This window comes from Mesoplodon densirostris, chromosome 15 (genome assembly GCF_025265405.1).
Source record: "Mesoplodon densirostris isolate mMesDen1 chromosome 15, mMesDen1 primary haplotype, whole genome shotgun sequence".
Taxonomy (NCBI): domain Eukaryota; kingdom Metazoa; phylum Chordata; class Mammalia; order Artiodactyla; family Ziphiidae; genus Mesoplodon; species Mesoplodon densirostris.
The window spans coordinates 18302018-18321840 of record NC_082675.1 but is presented as its reverse complement, the minus strand read 5'-3'; the positions used below and the strand labels follow the sequence as shown (position 1 = coordinate 18321840).

Here is a 19823-nt window from a genome sequence, read left to right as displayed (position 1 = left end):
GGTCACAAACCAGTTGTGTGACCTTGGCCAAGTCATTTTACTTCTCTGGGCTTTCCTCTTCTGTGGAGATTTTTTTTTAATACATTATGCTTTATGCACATGTAACACAACTTTCTAGCAAGTCATCTTTTTAAAAAATTGATTATTTGTTTTTATTTTTGGTGGTGTTGGGTCTTCGTTGCTGTGCATGGGCTTTCTCTAGTTGTGGCGAGCGGGGGCTACTCTTTGTTGCGGCGAGCAGGGGCTACTCTTTGTTGCAGTGCACAGGCCTCTCATTGTGGTGGCTTCTCTTGTTGCGGAGCACAGGGTATAGGCACGCAGGCTTCAGTAGTTGTGGCACACGGGCTTAGTTGTTCCGCAGCATGTGGGATCTTCCCGGACCAGGGCTCGAACCCGTGTTCCCTGCATTGGCAGGCAGATTCTCAACCACTGCACCACCAGGGAAGCCCCTGAAGTGGAGATTTTAATAGAACCTACTTGGTGGGGTTGTTAGGAGGATGAAATAGGACAGTGCACGTAGGTACTTAGCACAGGGATCTAGCCGCTAGCAAGTGTTTGGCAAGCGGTTTCAATTATTATGTTTACAGCAAGGAAAGTGTGAAACCCAGTGTATGAGTCAGGATTCTCCATATTTCTCAATTTTAATTTTTAGTAGTATAAGTATAGTTCGGTATAATCCACTTAAACAAAACTCTCTATAAGCGTATAAAGGGGTCCTGAGACCAGAAACTCTGAGAACCACTGAGCTAGAACTTTGATTTTTTACTAAAGCAGTTGCAACTATTTGCTCTGGAGTTGGGGGAAGTGATTAAAAGGGAGGGCAAATCCTCTCTGGCTCCAGTGCTGTCCAGTGTGGTAGCTGCTGGCCACTTGTGGCTATAGAGTACATGCAAAAAAGCTGGTTCAAATTGAGAGGTACTTAGTACAAAAGAAGAATGTAAATTATCTCATTAATAATTTTTCCATATAAATGACAATATTTTGGACACACTGGATTAAGTAAAAGATATTGATAAAATTAATTTTATCTGTTGTTTTTCACTTTAATGTGGCTACTAGAAAATTTAAAATGTTTACTTCCATATAATTCTATTGGACACTGCTATTCTGGAGACACACAGACTTGCCTGCCAATCTTGTTTCCACCACTTACAAGCTGTGCCAAAGACTTTTTATCTAAATTTCTTGTATTTACTGGGATGTAAAAACTGTTAAGATTGAATATGAATAATGCATGTGACGTACTTACGATGCATTTAAGTAAACAATAAGTTTGGTGGCTGTTATTATTAAAGGTCTCGGTTTCTCTATAGGTGTCGTCAGAGATGGGCCACATGCTCATTAAAGGCCCTTCCTCTGCGATCCATTTCCACTCCGACGACAATTATAACTAACGGTGGCCAAGTCGTGATCCCGTTTTCAGGCGGGGGTCGCCCTCTTTACACCGAAAAATAAAAATGACCCAGGGTCCCTTCTGCAAATGGGATATGTGTAACTATGAACAGGGCCCGAGCAAAACTTGAAAACCAAGCGGCCCCGGGCCGCACGGCCTCCCTAGTAACCGACGCCGACGCCCTTGACTAAGGGGGAAAAGGAAAAACAAGGCGGTGGTCCGTCGACTCCAGTCCTCCGGCGAGAACCACTTCCGTTTCTTCCGGGAGCCCGTCCTTCGGTCTACCCTCCCCGGAGGAGCTGGGACTTTGGCCGCGGGTTCCGCCGTCTCGGGAGCCCCCGGAGCCCTGGGTCCGGCCGCGGAGATCGCGGCGGGGGTGGCGGCAGGCCTCCCGCGCAGCCGCGATGCTGAGCTCCCGGGCTAAGGCGGCGATGACCGCGGCCGACAGGACCATCCAGCGCTTCCTGCGGACCGGGGCGGCCGTCAGGTGAGCTTTGGGGGGCGGGACGGCCGGGGAGGCCGGGACCAGGGGGACCAGGGTACCCAGGCTGGCCTGTGGCTGCCCTTTCACGCCCTAGTAAGGGTCCCCAGGGGCCGGAGTGAGCATTCCGTAGGTTTCTGCGTCCCGAAGTGTTGGAGGCCCAGGCCTTGGGGCGGGAAGGGCGACGGGCCTCCAGGGCCTCCAGGCAACGGCGATTCTGTCGGCACTTCCCAATTGTGCTGGCGCTCCCAGTTTTATCAGTGCCCCCTCCACCCCCTCCTCCGCCTGCCAGTGCCTCCTCTAATCCTGTCATTGTCCCCAGAATTTCCAGGGAGCCTCAGCCTTGTCAACGGCCCCCTCGGAGCTCTCAGCGCCTCGCGGGCCTTACCGGACCCCTTCATCCTTTCAAGATACCCCCAATCCTTCTGGGCTCCCTAGTCATGTCAGTTCCTGGCCTGCTAGGGTTCCCCAACCTGTCAAGCTCCCCAGTCCTGCCATGGTTCTCACAACCCTGTAAAGTGTCCCGGGCTTGCTAGCGCCCCCGACCCGCACTTTGTCAGTACCTGTCTTCCTGTCACACCCCGCCACACACTTTTGCCAGGGATCCCTTAGTCTGTATGGGTCCCTAATCGAATTAGTGGCTCCTTATCTTGCAAGGGCACCTAAACCAATCAGGACCCCTTAACCTGTTAAGGCTCCCAGTCCTGTTAAGATCCCACATTCCTGCTAGGACCCCCAATAGTATGGGTTCTCAACCCTGTCAGGGTCCCTATGTCCCTTCTCTTATCCACCCTCCCTCGGGCTCCAGGCTTCAGAGCTGAGCAGTCCCTCCCCCCAAGCCCCCTTCCTGACCCTAAATGACTGAGACCCATTGCTCAGGTCAGCTTCCTCCCTCTGGAACTGGAGCAGTCTAAAGAGCTTATCATCCCAGGGTTGGAAGTCCTCAGTGGCGATCCTGTCCAGTGCCCCCGTTCTGTAGTTGGGACACGGGCCTTGCAGTGGCCATGCCTGTGGTCCTACAGCTGAGCTGACAGCAGAGCTGCGGGGAGAAGCCAGATCTTTTCATTCCCAGGCCCCACTACTCTCCTCGTGTTGTGGGGTTTCCAGAGTTACACTTGGCCCTGGGTTTTTTATCCATGCCCTACTTAGGACCTAGGCAGGCCCTCTCTCCCATCCTTTTGACATTCTGTCCTTCAATTTCCCCATGAGCTTCCTGGTTTGAAGCACAGACTTGGCAGCCCAACAGACATGAGTTCAGATCCACGTGGCCTCACGTGAATATACCTATTGTGTAAAAATCAGCACAATGTTGCATTAAGAAACTTCAAGAATAACTTTCATGAATGAAGCTGAGATTATAATGCTTGATAATTGCAGCAGCTAACATTTGTTAGGCTCTTACTATGCACCCCATGCATTAGCACTTATTCAGTCTTTACATTAATTCTGTAAGGTAGGTCTCACAATTGTCCCCATTGTACAGATGAGGAAGCTGAGGCTTAGAAGGTGCAGTGACGCCATAGGGAATAGCAGAACAAGAACTGAACCAGATTATGGAATTCCACTTTCTTAACCAAGTTCTGTGCACATTCTAGCGACACTGTCTTGGGAGAACAAAGATTTATTTGAAATTCAGTCATCAGTTGTGTATCACATCAGCCATGACATTGGAAAAATGTTGGTTGTTGTAGACAGAGTTACTAGTATTACCAGTGGCTCTTCCCTGAGTTAATGTTGACTGAGTTGAGGTCAAAACAATATTCACGTGATCCATATATTGGGATAAGAATATTTAAGCATACACACAAACATATATGTAGCTAACACATATATACAGGTATATATTGCACAGATATATGTAGGTACATATATTGGTTGCCTTATTTAGTGGAAATACATAACTGTGTATGAAGACAGTGTTTTAAGTTACTGGTGAAATTTCTTTATTTGTAGTAAAAGAATAACTTCAGTATTCGAGTCACGCCTCAAATGAAGAAATCTGTAATTTAATAAATATTTAGAAGATCTTTTATACTATTGTATGCCTCTCCCCCACCCCATTTAATAACCTAAAAGATAAATCCATTTCTATATTTCTCCAGGTCCCAATCATTCAATAAGTATCATCGAGAACCTACTATGTGATCTAAATACTTGGAAACACTTGGGATATGTTAGTGTGTAAAACAAAGATCCCTGCCCGTGGGGACTTTGCATTTCATTTGCGGGAGACCGAAAATAAACGTGGTGAATAAGTGAAAGTTAGGTTGAAAGGTGGTGAGCTCTGTGGCAAAAAGAAAAAGTAGAACTGGGTAAAAGGGCCACGAGCACAGGTTCTAGTAGTTTGTTAGGAGTAAAGGGATGGGGGCGGAGTGAGCCCAGCAGTGGGACCTGAGGGAACAGCATCTGAGGCAGAGGGAGCAGCAGTGCAGAGGCCCTAGGGTGGGAGCTTGGCTGTGGCCAGGGTGGCGGCCAATATGGCAGCAGAATGAGAGGCAGAGCAGGAGGAAAGCCCTGGCCGGTGGGGCCCTGGGGAGGCTGTGCTCTGACTTAGATTTTAGATCCTAATGTCTAAATGTGCTGATTTTCAAGACATAATCCTATACTGTATATTACTTTAATCTGAAAGCTAGGTATTTGGCAGGCCAGTGGGTTATCTTGATGAAATGTTATTTCTGTGTACCTGTACCTGTATATACACATATTGCATTTGTGATGAGGAAAGACAGTAAACTTATTTTCTTTTTTAGATATAAACTCATGAAGAACTGGGGTGTTATAGGTGGAATTGCCGCTGCGCTAGCAGCAGGAATATATGTTATATGGGGTCCCATTACAGAAAGAAAGAAGCGTAGAAAAGGTAAGAATGAAGCCTTTGGATCATGGTCTATAGACTGGACCCAAACTCTTATTGTTTAAAAACAGTACAAAAAGGGGAGGACATTTTTGGTTCTCTTGTATCTTCAATTTTGTCAATAGTACTTTCTTTTAAACAGAAGTTAATTTTAATGACTCATTATTTTATACCCCATAATAAAAAGATTTATATTTCATCCCCACTATGGTCATGAGTTTGAGACATGCTTCGTAATGAAAAATTTCAAATGGCTTAATTGTCTGAGTGTTCTCATTGCTATGGCCATTGTGTTTTTCAGTTGTACAGCTGCCTAGTTGTGTGACGCCTTTGTGCTTTCACTGAATATAGCTGCTAGTCACTAGTAAATGTTTCAAGTTCGTTTCTTCACTAACACAAAAATCTATTTCCTTATTTTTAAAAATGCTCCCCTTTGGCAATGTTGCTCTACTTATATTGATTAAAATTCAGCCAAAATAAATAAATACGTAAAAGGAACAGGTGTAGCAAAATGTTGATCACTGTTAAATCTGGGGATGGTTGTAAGTGGGGTTCATTAGATATCTACTCTTCTTTTGTGCATGTTTGAGAACTCTCATAATAAAAAGGTTTTTTTGTTTGTTTTTGTTTTTTAACTTCAGCAGAAGAGGGAAGTATGTCAGGTTTTGTTGATCTCTTTGCAGAAGGACTGATCAGAATGGCAGGAGTGGTGTCTTTCCCACTGATTATAAGAACAAAGTCATTGTCCTGGGGAACAAGAACAGAACAATTGTTTTCTTCTGTTGTGAGAAACATTGCTTTCTTAACAAAGAAGAGAGAGAGTGTGAGGGAGAGAAAGAGAGAGAGAGGTTACTAAGTGTTTCTGAACATTGAATGGAAGCCAGGCTGTGCCAGACACTCTGGTGCATTTCAGTAGTCACACGCAGCCTGGACTTGTCCTTCTGTGGCTTACGGTCTCCTGAAGGGGCAGTGGTAGGACTGGGCCTCGGCTAGGACAGGATGCCTGGCCCCCTGCTCTCTGTGGATGAGGACTTTCTGAGGTAGGGGTTTTCAATCTAAGGCCACGGTGCAGGAATTCTGGGTCCCAAATGGGAGAAGACAAAGGAGATGGTCCAATGCAATGCACTGTTCTCTTGTTCCCCCCACTTTTTTAGGGCTTGTGCCTGGCCTTGTCAACCTGGGGAACACCTGCTTCATGAACTCCCTGCTGCAAGGCCTGTCTGCCTGCCCCACCTTCATCAAGTGGCTGGAAGAGTTCACCACCCAGTACACCAGGGGTCAGGAGGAGTCCCCCCAACACCAGCGCTTGTCCTTGACACTGTTGCATCTCTTGAAAGGTACCTACCTGGAAATGTAAAGGGCGTGCTGTGCATTTTCAAAGCAGCAGCCCAGATGACAGGCAAAAGGTTAATAACCTTTATGTAGAAAAAGATCATACCTATCATTATGATAAAAGCACTAAGGGCCCAATAGATAGAGACAGGTATTTTTTTTTTCAACAAAGCTGTAATCGTTTATTTTAAAACTTGTCAGTTTAGTAACAGCTTTTTAGGGAAGGAGAAAAATCCACTTCCATTTAAGCATTTTGACTGTAAGAAGTACTCTGGTTTCACAAACATCAAAGTTTAAAAACAAAAAGTGTCTTAGCCTAGGAAATAAGGTAATTCACAAAAGAAATAATACAGATTGTATTGAGATAGATACAGAATGCATCTAACAAACAAAATAAGCAATTTGACCATCATCAAAGAAATATAAATAACATAATAGTGAGGTACCATTTTTTGGCCTGTCAGCAAAGATTGGAAAATCCACAGCTGTTGGGTGACACGTTCATAAATGCTGGTGGTGGTGTAACTTGGGGCAGCCTTTCTGGAAAACAGTGGAACTGGCACAGTAATAGCTTGCAAAATGTTCAGTACCATTTGACCAAGTAATTGGTGGACCATGATTTACACTAGCCTGCAGTGGAGTTCTCAGGGCAAACAAGTGTGGGAATGGCCCAATACTGGCCCCGAGCTTGGAGAGTCACAGTGTACATGGGCTAGGTAAAGGTTTTTGGAAGCCACCAATCTAACTTCATTTTGAAACCACTTTTTTTGACTGTAGAGCTGGGTTTCCTCCTGTAGCATCTGGACAGCCCCACACGCAGATACCAAAATCTGCAGATGCTCAAGTCCCTTATATGAAATGGTGTAGTGTTTGTGTATAACCTGTGTACATCTTCCCATAAGCTTTAAATCATCTCTATGCTACTTATAATACCTGATACAATGTAAATGCTATGTCAGTAGTTGCCAGTGCCTGGCAAATTCAAGTTTTGCTTTGGGGAACTTTTTGGAATTTGTTTTCCTTAGTATTTTCTTTTTTGGGGGCTGCACTGTGCAGCGGGATCTTAGTTCCCTGACTAGGGATTGAACCTGGGCCCCTGGCAGTGGAAGCGTGGAATCTTAACCACTGGACCGCCAGGGAATTCCCTTCCTGAGTATTTTCAATCCTTGGTTGAATCTGAGGATGCTGAACCAGTGGGTATGGACGGCCGACTATATGTGCAAAGATCTCCAGCACCTAGTGGTGTTGGGGGGAAAAAGGAAAGAATATGGTTATCCAGCAGTAGAATGATTAAGCAATCAATGGAATGTTGCATAGCCATTAAGAATCATCTTTATGAAATGTTTCTGTTTTGTTTTTAATTTGGGAGAGGGCATAGGCTATCCTATTAAGTTTGAAAGAGTGGGGTACGAAATATGGTATAATTTTACTTCAGCCAAAGCAAAAATTTCCACAGATAAAGGCTGGACAGAAAAAGCCAAAATGTTAGCCATGGCTATTTTGGCATGGTGCAGGTGACAGTTTAAAAACATGAAAAAAAAAACTTTCTATAGTAAGCGTGTATTACTCACATAGTCAGAAAAAAAATTGATTTTAAAAACACTCAGCTAAATATTGCTTCACTGAGGTATGATCTCAGCTTGACACAGAAACCTTTATGAAAAGTAAGTTCTGCTCTTCTGTATAAGAGGCAACTTGGAAAAAAAAAAAAGAGGCAACTTGAAAATAATTTCTTTTACTGCCCTGTTAAAAAAAAACATACAATCCCAAAGACTGTGTGAAGAACTGACATGTCCACATAGGTGTCATAATGTAGGGTTAGGTGTTGTCCTCCCATTATATCTTTCTTTCTCTGCTTCTGCTTCTCAGTGTCTTTTATTTTGGTTTTTAGAAATAGTTTTTCATTATATAAGTAATTCATGAGTAAATTCTTCTTGTTAAAAAATTAAAGCATTACAGATAAGGCTAAAATTCTCTTTATCACTACCCCAGTCCCGCTCCCTTCCTTCCTTCCCAAAAGTAAAAATAAGTGTAACCTTCCAGACCATTTTCTATGTTTCTAAGAACCCACAGAAATGATATATTGTTTTGTTTGTTTTTTCATGACCAAATAACGTGACATGTATTAGAAAAATGGCCATTTCATTTCATTACTTGTAGCTCTACCTCATTCACCGTTTTTTTTTTCTTTTTGTGAGTTTACTGGTCTCATATATTTTGTCTTCTGTGAACTTCCAGCTCATATCCTTTGCCCATTTTTTTTTTTTTTTTTTTTTTTTTTGCAGTACGCGGGCCCCTCGCTGCTGTGGCCTCTCCCATCGCAGAGCACAGGCTCCAGATGCGCAGGCTCAGCGGCCATGGCTCACGGGCCCAGCCCCTCTGCGGCATGTGGGATCTTCCCGGACTGGGGCACGAACCCGCGTCCCCTGCATCGGCAGGCGGACTCCCAACCACTGCACCACCAGGGAAGCCCCTCCTTTGCCCATTTAAAAAAATCGAGGTGAAGGGGCTTCCCTGGTGGCGCAGTGGTTAAGAATCTGCCTGCCAATGCGGGGGACACGGGTTTGAGCCCTGGTCCAGGAAGATCCCACATGCCGCAGAGCAACTAAGCCTGTGCACCACAACTACTGAAGCCTGCGCACCTAGAGCCCGTGCTCCACAACAAGAGAAGCCACTGCGATGAGAAGCCTGCACACCGCAACGAAGAGTAGCTCCCGCTCACCACAACTAGAGAAAGCCCGTGTGCAGAAACGAAGGCCACATGCAGCAAAAAATTAATTAATTAATTAATTAATTATTTAAAATTTGAGGTAAAATATTCATAATGTAAAATTTACCACCATAACCATTTTCAAGTAAACAGTTCTGTAGTATTAAGTATATTCACATTGTTGTGCAACCATGACCACTATTCATCTCCAGAAAGTTTGCGTCTTCCCATATTGCAACTCTGTATCCATTAAACAATAACTTCCCATTTTCCACTGCCCCCAGACCCTGGTAACTACTATTCTCTTTTCTGTCTCTGTGAGTTTGACTATGTACCATATTTAAGTGGAATCATACAATATTTGTCCTTTTATGTCTGGTTTATTTCACTTAGCATATGTCCTTGAGGTTCATCCACATTGTAGCATATGTCAGAATTTCATTCCTTTTTAAGGCTGAATGTGAGTAATATTCCGCTGTGTGTGTATATGTATGTGTATACACACTACATTTTGTTTATCCATTTATAGGTCAGTGGGAGTTTGGGTTGTTTCCGCCTTTTGGCCATTGTGAATAATGCTGCTGTGGAGACTGGTGTACAGATATCTGTTCAAGCCTGTGCTTTTAATTTTTGGGGGTATAGACCCAGAAGTGGAATTGCTGGATCAAATGGTAATTCTGTTTACTATTTTGAGGAATCACCATACTGCTTTCCATAGCAGCTTTGGCATTTTACATTCCCACCAGCAGTGCACAAATGTTCCAGTTCTCCACATCCTCACCAGCACTTGTTATTGTCTGTCTTTTTGATGGGTGTGAAAGTGATATCTCATTGTGGTCTTGATTTGCATTTCCCTAATCATAGGTTATGTTGAGCATCTTTTCATGTGTTTATTGGCCATTTCTAGGGGTTTTTTGTGTTTTTTTATGAAACGTCTATTCAGATCTTTTGTCCATTTTTTAATTTGGTTTTCTGTATTTTTGTTGTTGTTGAGTTTTAGGAGTTCCTTATATATTTTGGATCTCAAGCCCTTATCAAACATGTGATTTACAAACGTCACACACCTTTACAGCTGCATAGCATCCATAATCGCAAGATATCCTGGTTTACTTAGCCATTTGCTTCCGGTGCCTTGTCTACATAAACAGGCTGCAGTGAACATCCTTGTACATGCCCATCGTGCACATAGGCACCTCTTTCCCTGGGGTAGATCCTGAGAAAGTCATACCACTGGATTGTAAGATATGAAAATTAGTAGACGTTGCCACATTGCCACACAGCATTGTAGGCAAAATTGGGCTGAAGGGGACATTCAGATTTTCCTTGGGAGGGTAAAAGCTAACAGAAGGGCTGCCTGGGAATGTAGGAAGAAGAAGGAAGGAACAGTACCTCTCCTGACGGCTCTCCTTCATACTGGAGGGTAAAGGTCTGACCTCAGGGTTTATTTGCACTGATAACTGGCTACTGGCTGCCAACGCCGCTGCTTCTCCACCACAGGTCACCACCCGCGGCACCACCACGTTCTGACAGGGTTGGCGTTGGCAGTGTTCAGACCCTCCAGAGTCAGAGTCTGAAGTATTCAGAGCTATCTCTCAAGTTCACTGACTGCAAATCAAGGAGGAGAAACAGGCTGGCTTAGTTTATCTGGAGAATCACTGAACTCCCAGAAACTGCATTGAGAGGGCAGGCTCCTGTATTTTTATCTCCTCTGCATTAGCAGTACTGGCCCAGTGTGATATACTGGTCCATCATAATATGCTATGGCATGGGGGATGGTCAGGATCAGGAATCAACAAACTATGGCCCTTGGGCCAAATTTGGCCTACCGCTTGTGTTTTTTTTTTTTTTAAATAACTTTATTTATTTATTTATTTTTGGCTGCATTGGATCTTTGTTGCTGTGCGTGGGCTTTCTATAGTTGCAGCGAGCGGGGGCTACTGTTCGTTGCGGTGCGCAGGCTTCTCATTGCAGTGGCTTCTCTTGCTGTGGAGCACGGGCTCTAGGTGTGCGGACTTCAGTAGTTGTGGCGCACGGGCTTAGTTGCTGCGTGGCATGTGGGATCTTCCCGGACCAGGGCTCGAACCCATGTCCCCTGCTTTGGCAGGCGGATTCTTAACCACTGCGCCACCAGGGAAGACCCACCGCCTGTTTTTGTGAATAAAGTTTTATTGAAACACAGCCATGGCCATTTGTTTACATATTATCTATGTAATATGTAATATGACATATTATTTATGTAATATGTCATATTACGTATTATTTATCTGTCATCTATGGCTGCTTTTTGTGCTACATGGGCAGAGATGAGTAGTTGCTACAGACACCTGCAAAGCCTAAAATGTTTACTAGCTGACCCCTTACAGAAAAAGTTTGCCAACCCCCATCTAGATGTAATTGTAATATAAATTCATAAGCCCATCAGACTTTTATTTTTGTCTATTAGGCTTGATTCTACCTTGACTGAAAAGTAAACCACTCAGAAGGCCGTTTCAGGCTGCCTCATAGAGCTTGATGCTTTGCGGTGATAATCAGAAACTCAAAGGCAAACAAATCCAAGAGAAGGCCTTATGGCCACAGGAGAGAGTCCTGTAGAGAGGGGTTAGGGCAGTGAGTGTAGGGTTGGACCAGATGGTTGTTTAAAGGCCCTCCTGTCCCTCAGAGTTGTGAGTTAAAATCATTTTATTCACTACAAATCTTGCAACAGTAAATTTATATTGATGATAGTAATTTAGATATCTGAAAGTCAATTACTTCATTTAAATGGTGCAGCCTCATGAAAAATTACATTCTTTCGACAAACAGGAAGTGTCTACTAGTGTACTAAGCATTGGGTAAGGCTACAAGGAAGAATAATGAAAGAGATAGAATTCCAAGGTGAATTTTACAGTCCTTACATTTTTAATTAGCTTTGACACGTTGTGCTGTGCAGCTTTTCTGGTTAGTTGTTGTGCTGGTTCACTTAATAACTGTGCTACCTTTTTTGTTCCCAGCTTTATCCTGCCAAGAAGTCACTGATGAAGAGGTCTTGGATGCAAGCTGCTTGTTGGACGTCTTAAGAATGTACAGGTGGCAGATCTCTTCGTTTGAAGAGCAGGTGAACACAACATTCAAAGCAGGTTTCCTTGGAGAATCTTTCCCACTAATGAGGTGGGGCCTGAGCCCCAGAAACAGCTGCATTGCTGCAGCGGGAAGAATAAACGCCAGCATTGACCTTGCAGTTGTCTGACCTGCGTGGACATTTCTGTGACATTTTAGACAGCCTTAGTGTCCCGAGACCAGATTGTGAACTTTATTCCTGCTCTCGCAATCAGGGGAGAGGGAAGGTTCACAGGATAGGGCATGAGCACACAGCTGCCAAAGAGGGAAAATCTCTTTAGTTCCTGAGTGACTTTGCATTTCAGTGGACAGTGGGGACATCTGGGGCCTATTAGAGAGAAGCAGGTGGCTTTACCTTAGAGGCTCAGAGGTTTGGGTGAGACTCTTTTTTAGACTATACCTTCATTAAAATATATATATATATATATATCAGTCTTCGGAGGCTGGCTTAAAGTGGCCGCAAACCTTGAGCAGCTGTCATATGCAGTCCCAGGGCCTTCCTTCAGCCACTCCCGCCCCCCTTTTCCACGACTACAGCTTCCTTGTCTTCTTTGGTACTGGCCACCCTCCTCCTCTTCTCCAGAGGACGAGGCTGAGGCTGAGAGAGTGAAGCTCTAGGGACCAAAAATTTCGCTTCCGTTGGTGTACACTTCCGGCGGTCCGTCCCCGCCACCACATTTCCAGGCTGGCCCTGGCCAGCATTGGGTTGGCTGCCTCTGCCTCCCCCAGGTAGCCCCTGGACCAGAGCCCCTGGGCTCCCAAAACTGTGGGGCTGAAGCAGGAGGCATGTAAAAACGAAGTGAGGCGGGAAGGCTTCCTCTCTCCCCTCTTCTTTAGAGATGATCTCTGTTTCCACTTTCATCTGAAGCCATGTATGTGTTACTTCTTAAACACGATGTTGAGTGTATCCTATACTTTCTTACAGTGCTTCTCGATTAATGCATTATGTGTTGAAATATTTTTCCATTTAGGGAATACTTTTTAAATCCTCTTCTGGTAACTGGAATTATTTAGCTACATTTTACATTTCTCTAAGCTGAGACAGTGACTGAGATTTAGTCCTTAAAAACATCAGATACCTGTCGGCTGAAAAAAAATGTACAAACTCAAAGTTGAGAATTAGGTTTTATTTGACAGACGTCCTGAGGACCTAAGCCCGGGAGGCAGCCTCTCAGATGGCTCTGAGGGACTGCTCCCAAGAGGTAAGGGGTGAGCAGGATATATCAAGTGTTTGCAAAAACAACAAAAACAAAAACAGGTAGTCAGAACATCAAAAGATTACTGTTTAAAGAAAAAACAGACATGTCAAGTTAATGAATTTAGCATTTTTTCTGCGTAAGGGAAGATGCAAGGGTCTGAGTTCATTGAAATCATTCCTTCGAGATGCCCCTTAGCTGTCTAGGGCCGGTATCCTGCTTTTCTCCATCTTGAATCCCCTCAGAGGACACAGTAGGGGGCGGCTGCAGGAGCTGATGGCTTGGTGGCCAGCAACGTCCTTTGTTTACTGATAGGACAGGCGACATTCTTTGCCTACATTCCTTTTCTAAGTCCTGCTCTTCTGTCAAGGACCCACTTAAGTCCCAGTTGCTCCTGGGGAGTATTTCCAGTGTCTGACACTGAGCCGCAGAGTGCCGTAGTATGCGTGGGAAGGAGAAAGCATGTCTGTCTCTGGTTCTGTTCTTCTTTGAAGGTATCCAGAGCATCTAGCATGGGGCCTTGTCCACACCTTCACTGTTAATGATCTGGTCATCCAACCACTTTTCAGTGTCTAAAGCTAGAGCTGTGGGGTGCTTTGGGCCAGGTATGTGAATTATCTGATTGAGTCCTCACCACAGCCCTGTAAGGAGTTACTGTTACTATCCCCATTTTACAGATGAGAACACTGAGGTTCAGAGCAGTCAAGTGACTTGCCCAAAGCCACACAGCTATTTGAGTGGCAGAGCCAGAATTCAAGCCAGTCTGGCACTAAAGTGGCTGCTCTTCAGCTCTTCTGCAATACTGTTCCTTTTCTCAAGGCCAAGTAGTCACATGGCTGATGGTGACAGAATAAGTTTTGGATCCGACCCCATCCTGTCTTGGGATTTTTCTCTGTGGTGAACCCTTGCTCATGCTTCATGGGCTGGCCCAGATGCTTGGTCTGTCAAGGCTCCCCGAGCCTTGCAGGAAGAGATGATCCTCCCTCAGCTCCATGTCCAGGGCTCACTGGTCCTAACAGGGCCATAGCATTGCACTGCTAGATAGTAGCAAGGCTGCCATGTCTGCCCCTGGGTGGTGAGTCCCTGAGGGCAGGAGCCTTGCCTTCTTACCTTTGAGTCTCCATCACTCTCTCGCCAACTGCTGGTCATAGCCTCAGAGTGGATTCATGTATACATGCAACAAATGCTTATTGATGCCGGCCTCGGGGAGGGCCTGCTGAGGGCACTGTGGTAGCAGCAAGTGTGACTTGCAGGGGCCCTGTGCTCAAGGAGCTCGCGGTGTAGTGAGGGTGGGGCTGCAGACCATCCACAGGTAACCTTAACGTGTGCTGAGAAGGTGATGTGAGAAAGTGTGGGGAGGGCGGGCGGTGAGAGGAAAGCGGCAGGGGGACTCCTTTAGCGGGGGCGGCTTCTCTAGAGACCTGAGGTTTCAGCTGAGACCTGGAGTCTAAAGAGGAGCGAGGCCCGGGGTGCTGTGGGCGCGGTGTGCCAGCCGGAGGAGCAGAGCCGGGGCAAAAGCCTCGAGCAGCTGCGAGGACACAGAGTTGAGAAGGGCAGGGCAAGCAGTGGAGGAGCGGGGCCTGCGAGGACACAGAGTTGGGAAGGGCAGGAAGGGCAGGGCAGGCAGCGGAGGAGCGGGGCCTGCGGGGACCGCAGGGCCTGGGAGGCCAAGGGCCGGAGCTGGGCTTCTGCTCTGCGCGCAGGGGGAGCCACTCGGAGCTTTGGCCCGACCTAACATGTGAACAGGACCATGCCGGCCTCTGTGTACAGGAGGGGTGCAGGGGGGCAGGACGGGAGCAGAGAGGAAAGCTGGGCAGCCGTGCAGACACCAAGGCCGGGGAGGGTCCGGCTCAGGCTGGGGCTGAGGCAGGGCAGATGGAGAGACCTCAGGGATTCAGCGGGTGGTTTGGAGGGAGAGCCTGCGGGGCCGCTGCTGAATGGCCGGGGTGAGGTTAGGTCAGGGAGGGCTGGTGACCGACGGTTCCCTGAGGAGCCCTGAAGGATGAGAGAGAGGCGGCCGCGTGAAGACCTGGGCGCGGGACAGACCCAGGCCTGAGGTGGGAGCCAGCTTGGTGCATTCAGGGAGCAAGAGAAGGCCAGGGGCTGGGGCGGGGAGAGGGTTCTAGGGCCGGGGCATGTCAGGGCTGGCCAGCTAAGAAGGGAGCCGTTCACTGCAGCAGTGGAGGCCATTGGGAGGTTGAAAGCAGAAGAGAAAAGTCATTTGCCTTTAGAAACAGATGGCTCTGGTGACTGTGGACGGAGCCAAGGGTGGCAGCCCAGTGAGTATCAGCCGCGTCAGAGCTCAGGGGGGACGGGCTGCCCATCCCAGGAGAGTCGGGGTGGCTTTGGCTTTTGGGGAGAGGGGCGTTTGAGTTGATCCTTAAAAAATAGTCCCCTGCCACATGAAGCAGCCATTCTGCTTCTGGGTGTACGCCCGAAAGAGCTGAAAGCAGGGACTCAGATATTTTGTGTAGCCCTGTTCACAGCAACATCATTCACGACAGCTGAAAGGCGGAAGCAGCTCACCTGCCCATCGATGGCTGATGGATAAACAAGATGTGATAGGTGTGCGTAGTGGAGTATTACTCAGCCTTTAAAAGGAAGGAAATTCTGTGCTACATCATAGATGAATCGGCATATTGTGCTAAGTGAAACAAGTAAGTCACAAAAGGACAGATACTGTATGATTCCACTTACCTGAGGATAAGCGGAATTCATAGACAACAGAGTAGAACAGTGGGTGCCGAGGGGTGCGGGGGATTGGGGAGTTAGTGTTTAGTGGGCGTGGAGTTTCCATTTAGGAAGATGAAAAAAGTTCTGAAGATGGACGGTGGTGATGGTAGCACAGCAGTGTGAATGTGCTTAATGCCAATGAGCTGTACACTTAAAAAGCTTAAATTGGATGAGTGTTTTACCACAATGAAAACAAAACAGTAGTCAGGTAGAGCAGAGGTCAGAGCCATCTCAGTACAGCTAAAACAGGCTCAGAGGGCTTCCCTGGTGGCGCGGTGGTTGAGAGTCCCCCTGCCGATGCAGGGGACACGGGTTCGTGCCCCGGTCTGGGAAGATCTCACATGCCACAGAGCAGCTGGGCCCGTGAGCCATGGCCGCTGAGCCTGCGCATCCTGAGCCTGTGCTCCGCAGTGGGAGAGGCCACAGCAGTGAGAGGCCGGCGTACAGCAAAAAAAAAAAAAAACAAAAAACAAAAAAAACAAAAACAGGCTCAGAGATGGCTCAGATCAGCGTGAAGCCTGCACACCCAGCATTCGTCCCTTCTCTCTCCCCTTGGGCCTCTCAGTTGAGGGCCTTTACTCGTGAAAATGTCTAGGATGTAACCATTTCCATTTAACGCACTGGGCCTTGAGAAGGTGGAAAGCAAATTCTGCCCACCTTAGCCATAGGGGGTCTTGCTGGTGGTCCACACAGGGGTGGTTCTGATGTTGCCGCGGCCTCTTCGGGCCACTCTGAAGAATGCTTTGCCCTTTGACAGGACGCTCATGAGTTATTCCATGTCATTACCTCGTCTTTGGAGGATGAGCGGGACCACCAGCCCCGGGTCACACATCTGTTTGATGTGCATTCCCTAGAGGTAAACCATTAACACTCTCAATACAATGAACGCGGTCTGTGCATATTGAACAGGTACAGGGAATACAAATGTAATTTTCGTGTAACTTTAAACTCAAAAGTAAGATTCGATAAAAACCCAGTAGTGGGAGTGAGGCTGGGGGAGGGTCTTAAACGTCACACTTGGCAGTTGGTGACTTTGGTTAGGGTTGTCAAGCTCTTAAAAACGATTCCTTGCTGCAATTTGTGTTGGGCTTGAGATGAAAGAATGTATTTTTCCCCCCTATTTACTACAGGAGAACAAGGAGCCACAGGAATGCTAAATGAATCTTATTTCTCTGGCACATTATAAATGTTAGGGAGTTGATAAAAGTTAATTAGTAAAAGGGGGGGAATATTCTGAAGAGGCAGTATGTTCAATTGCGTTTGGTGAAGGAACAGGTACAGTAACCAACCAGAGAGCATAATTAAGGCCCCTTTTAGGAAGCTTGGTTTAAAGTTGATTTTTAGGGACTTCCCTGGTGGTCCAGTGGTTAAGCCTGCGTGCTTCTAAGGCAGAGGGCTCGGGTTCGATCCCTGGTCGGGGAGCTAAGATCCCACGTGCCGAGCGGCATGGCCTAAAAGTAAAGAAATATATAAATAAATAAAGTTGATTTTGAACTGTGCAGTCAGCACAGAAACTTGTGAGATTTAGGAGTGGGGTGAGGGTGGGTGATCAGAGAGATTGCAGTAGAGTTTTCAGCCTCTCTCTTTTTCGTCCCCTACAGCAGCAGTCAGAAATGACTCCCAGACAGATCACCTGCCACACCAGAGGTAACCATTTTCTATTGAACTGTAACACGTGAGATGTGTACTTTTTAGAAATGACAATAATTTGCTTATGTTTTCTAAAAATAATGTTTTTTCTGGTGACACCCATGCTGACTTGGAGTGTGTGTACTTGAAAGGAACTTGTGTTTTGGGAACAGTTTTAAACTGTCCCCCTGGTGAACATCTTGAATTGTTCCATCACACCCGAGCCCTGCTCAGTTTCCTCTGAACAGACTTATTTCTCCCTCAAACTAGGGTTTTTCTTTTCCTTCTTGAATTGGTCCTCTGGTGAACTTAATAAGCTGAAACTGCCGTGTCCTCAGCATTTACACTTTGGCCAACTATTCCTGCAAATGATCCCTTCCTCCTTAGAAGGAAATTATTGTTTTCTTAACACTTAAAAAAAAATGACGTATCAATTCCTTTGCACGCTGGTAGTAATGAGAACAGTTCTCTTTTGGGTCCATACCGTGTGCCAGGCACTGTAATATCTCATTTAAGCCTCCCAACAGCTCTGTGAAGTTGGCGGTATGGAGGATCGTGGGGTCATAATTATCCCCATTTCCAGCAAACTGAGGCTTACAGGGATGAAGTCTCTGGCTCTGGTCACATGGCTAATAAGCAAAGCCAGGACCCAGCCCAGGCTGGCCTGACTTGGAGCCCGTGGTTCCAACTAGCACAGCACGCTGCTGTGTTTATTCCGCTAGCCCCCGTCCTATCCCCCCCAAAGCTCGTGTTTCTCAGAACTTGCTTATTCTGATGATTTCAGAAGTTTATCTCACTTTATGGAATGTTCACCAGTGGTATCATTCTTTGACATCTCAAGCATTTGAAGCAAATGTTTGTAAAAAGACATTATCAAACACAAATTTCTTTTTTAAATGTGGCTGTACCTATTATATAGAAACCACATTTAAGGACCTGTGTAAATTCTCCTGTGAAGGGAACTGGTTGTCTTTTTGATGGATTTCAATAAGGGAAGCTCTTTCAGTTTCCTTTTCAGGAACTTTTTTGTTTTTTTTTTTCTAAAGAAGGTGTGTCTACCACATACTAAGAAGGGGGCTGAATTTTGAGGTTGGTGCCAGAGGGCTAGAGGTGGCCTATCCAAAGGTGTTCTGTATTCCAGGGTCACCTCATCCCACATCCAGCCACTGGAGGTCCCAGCATCCTTTTCATGGAAGACTTACTAGTAACATGGTCTGCAAACATTGTGAGCACCAGGTAAATACAATACCAATACTTGATATCTTCTGGCAAGGTTTTATTTAAGTTAAGATTCATGAAGGATCCAGAGCATGAGGATTGACATTGGTGTCTGGCTTCTGTGATTTTTCTGGGGTCTGTAGGCTTGGTGGACCGACTGCCCACCCTTGGTCAGTGCTGACATATCAGTTGATTCTCAGATGGCATCTTCTGTACCAAGAGCAGCAGACCCATTGTGATTGGCAGGGTTTTGAGTCCTAAGGTTGGGTCTATACCCATGGTGAACACAACAGATTCTAGGGCTGGTTTTTTTTTGGGTGGGGGTGGTTTGCTTTTGAGAGTTTAAATTTTTATATGCAAAATTTTGAGCATGATGCAAAAACAGAGAATTGTACAACTGGCACCTCAGTCAGTTTTAGAATATTTTTCATCACCCACCCCTTGCTCCCGCACACACACAAAAACCACCCCTGTACCCATTAGCAGTCATTTCTCATTTCTCCCCACACCCTGTCAGCCCTAGGAAACCACTAATCTACTCTCTGTCTCTATATAATTTGTCTATTCTGGACGTTTCATATAAATGGAATCATATAATATATGGTGCTTTGAGACTAGCTTCTTTCACTCAGCATAATGTTTTCAGGGTTCTTCCACATGTTGTATCATGTATCAGTACTTCATTCCTGTTTATTACAAAATAATATTCCATTGTGTGGATAGGCCACATTTTGTTTATCCATTCATCAGCTGATGGACATTTGGGTTGTTTCCACTTTTGCCTTGTTTCAAATCTTAAGAAACAAATATTTGGTGTTTCGTAATTAAGTATGACGTTATCTTTGAGTTTTCATATTCTCCTTTTATCACACTGAGAAAGTTCTTTTCTATTCCTAGTTTGCTGAGAGTTTTTATCATGACTAATAATTGGATTTTGTCTTGCTTTTTCTACATATATTGAGATGATCTTTTTTTTCTTTTATTCTGTTAATATGGTGAATTACAGTGATTGATTTTTCTAATGTTAAACTACCTTTGTGTTTCTGGGATAAATTTCATTTTATTGTGATGTCATTCTTTTTATATATTACTAGATTTGGTTTGCTAACATTTTCTGAAGGCTATTCGTGTTTTATGTTTATGATTTTCTTATAATGTCTTTCGCAGGTTTTATTATAAGG

At 45.6% G+C, this 19823-nt stretch overlaps 1 protein-coding gene across 2 annotated transcripts in view; it reads left to right on the top strand.

Moving 5' to 3' along the window:
* Nucleotides 1–1691: 1691 nt before the first annotated feature.
* USP30 (ubiquitin specific peptidase 30) overlaps nt 1692–19823 on the top strand; it is a 27920-nt gene continuing 9788 nt past the window's right edge. The window contains exons 1-7 of one of the 2 annotated variants that reach the window (XM_060118698.1): nt 1692–1880; nt 4625–4734; nt 5883–6065; nt 11761–11864; nt 16553–16651; nt 17400–17442; nt 18566–18660. In XM_060118698.1, coding sequence (XP_059974681.1) covers nt 1798–1880; nt 4625–4734; nt 5883–6065; nt 11761–11864; nt 16553–16651; nt 17400–17442; nt 18566–18660 — 717 coding nt within the window. In that variant the 5' untranslated portion in view covers nt 1692–1797. Of the gene's footprint in view, nt 1881–4624; nt 4735–5882; nt 6066–11760; nt 11865–16552; nt 16652–17396; nt 17443–18565; nt 18661–19823 lie in introns of both variants that reach the window. The other variant, XM_060118697.1, reaches the window with a different exon arrangement.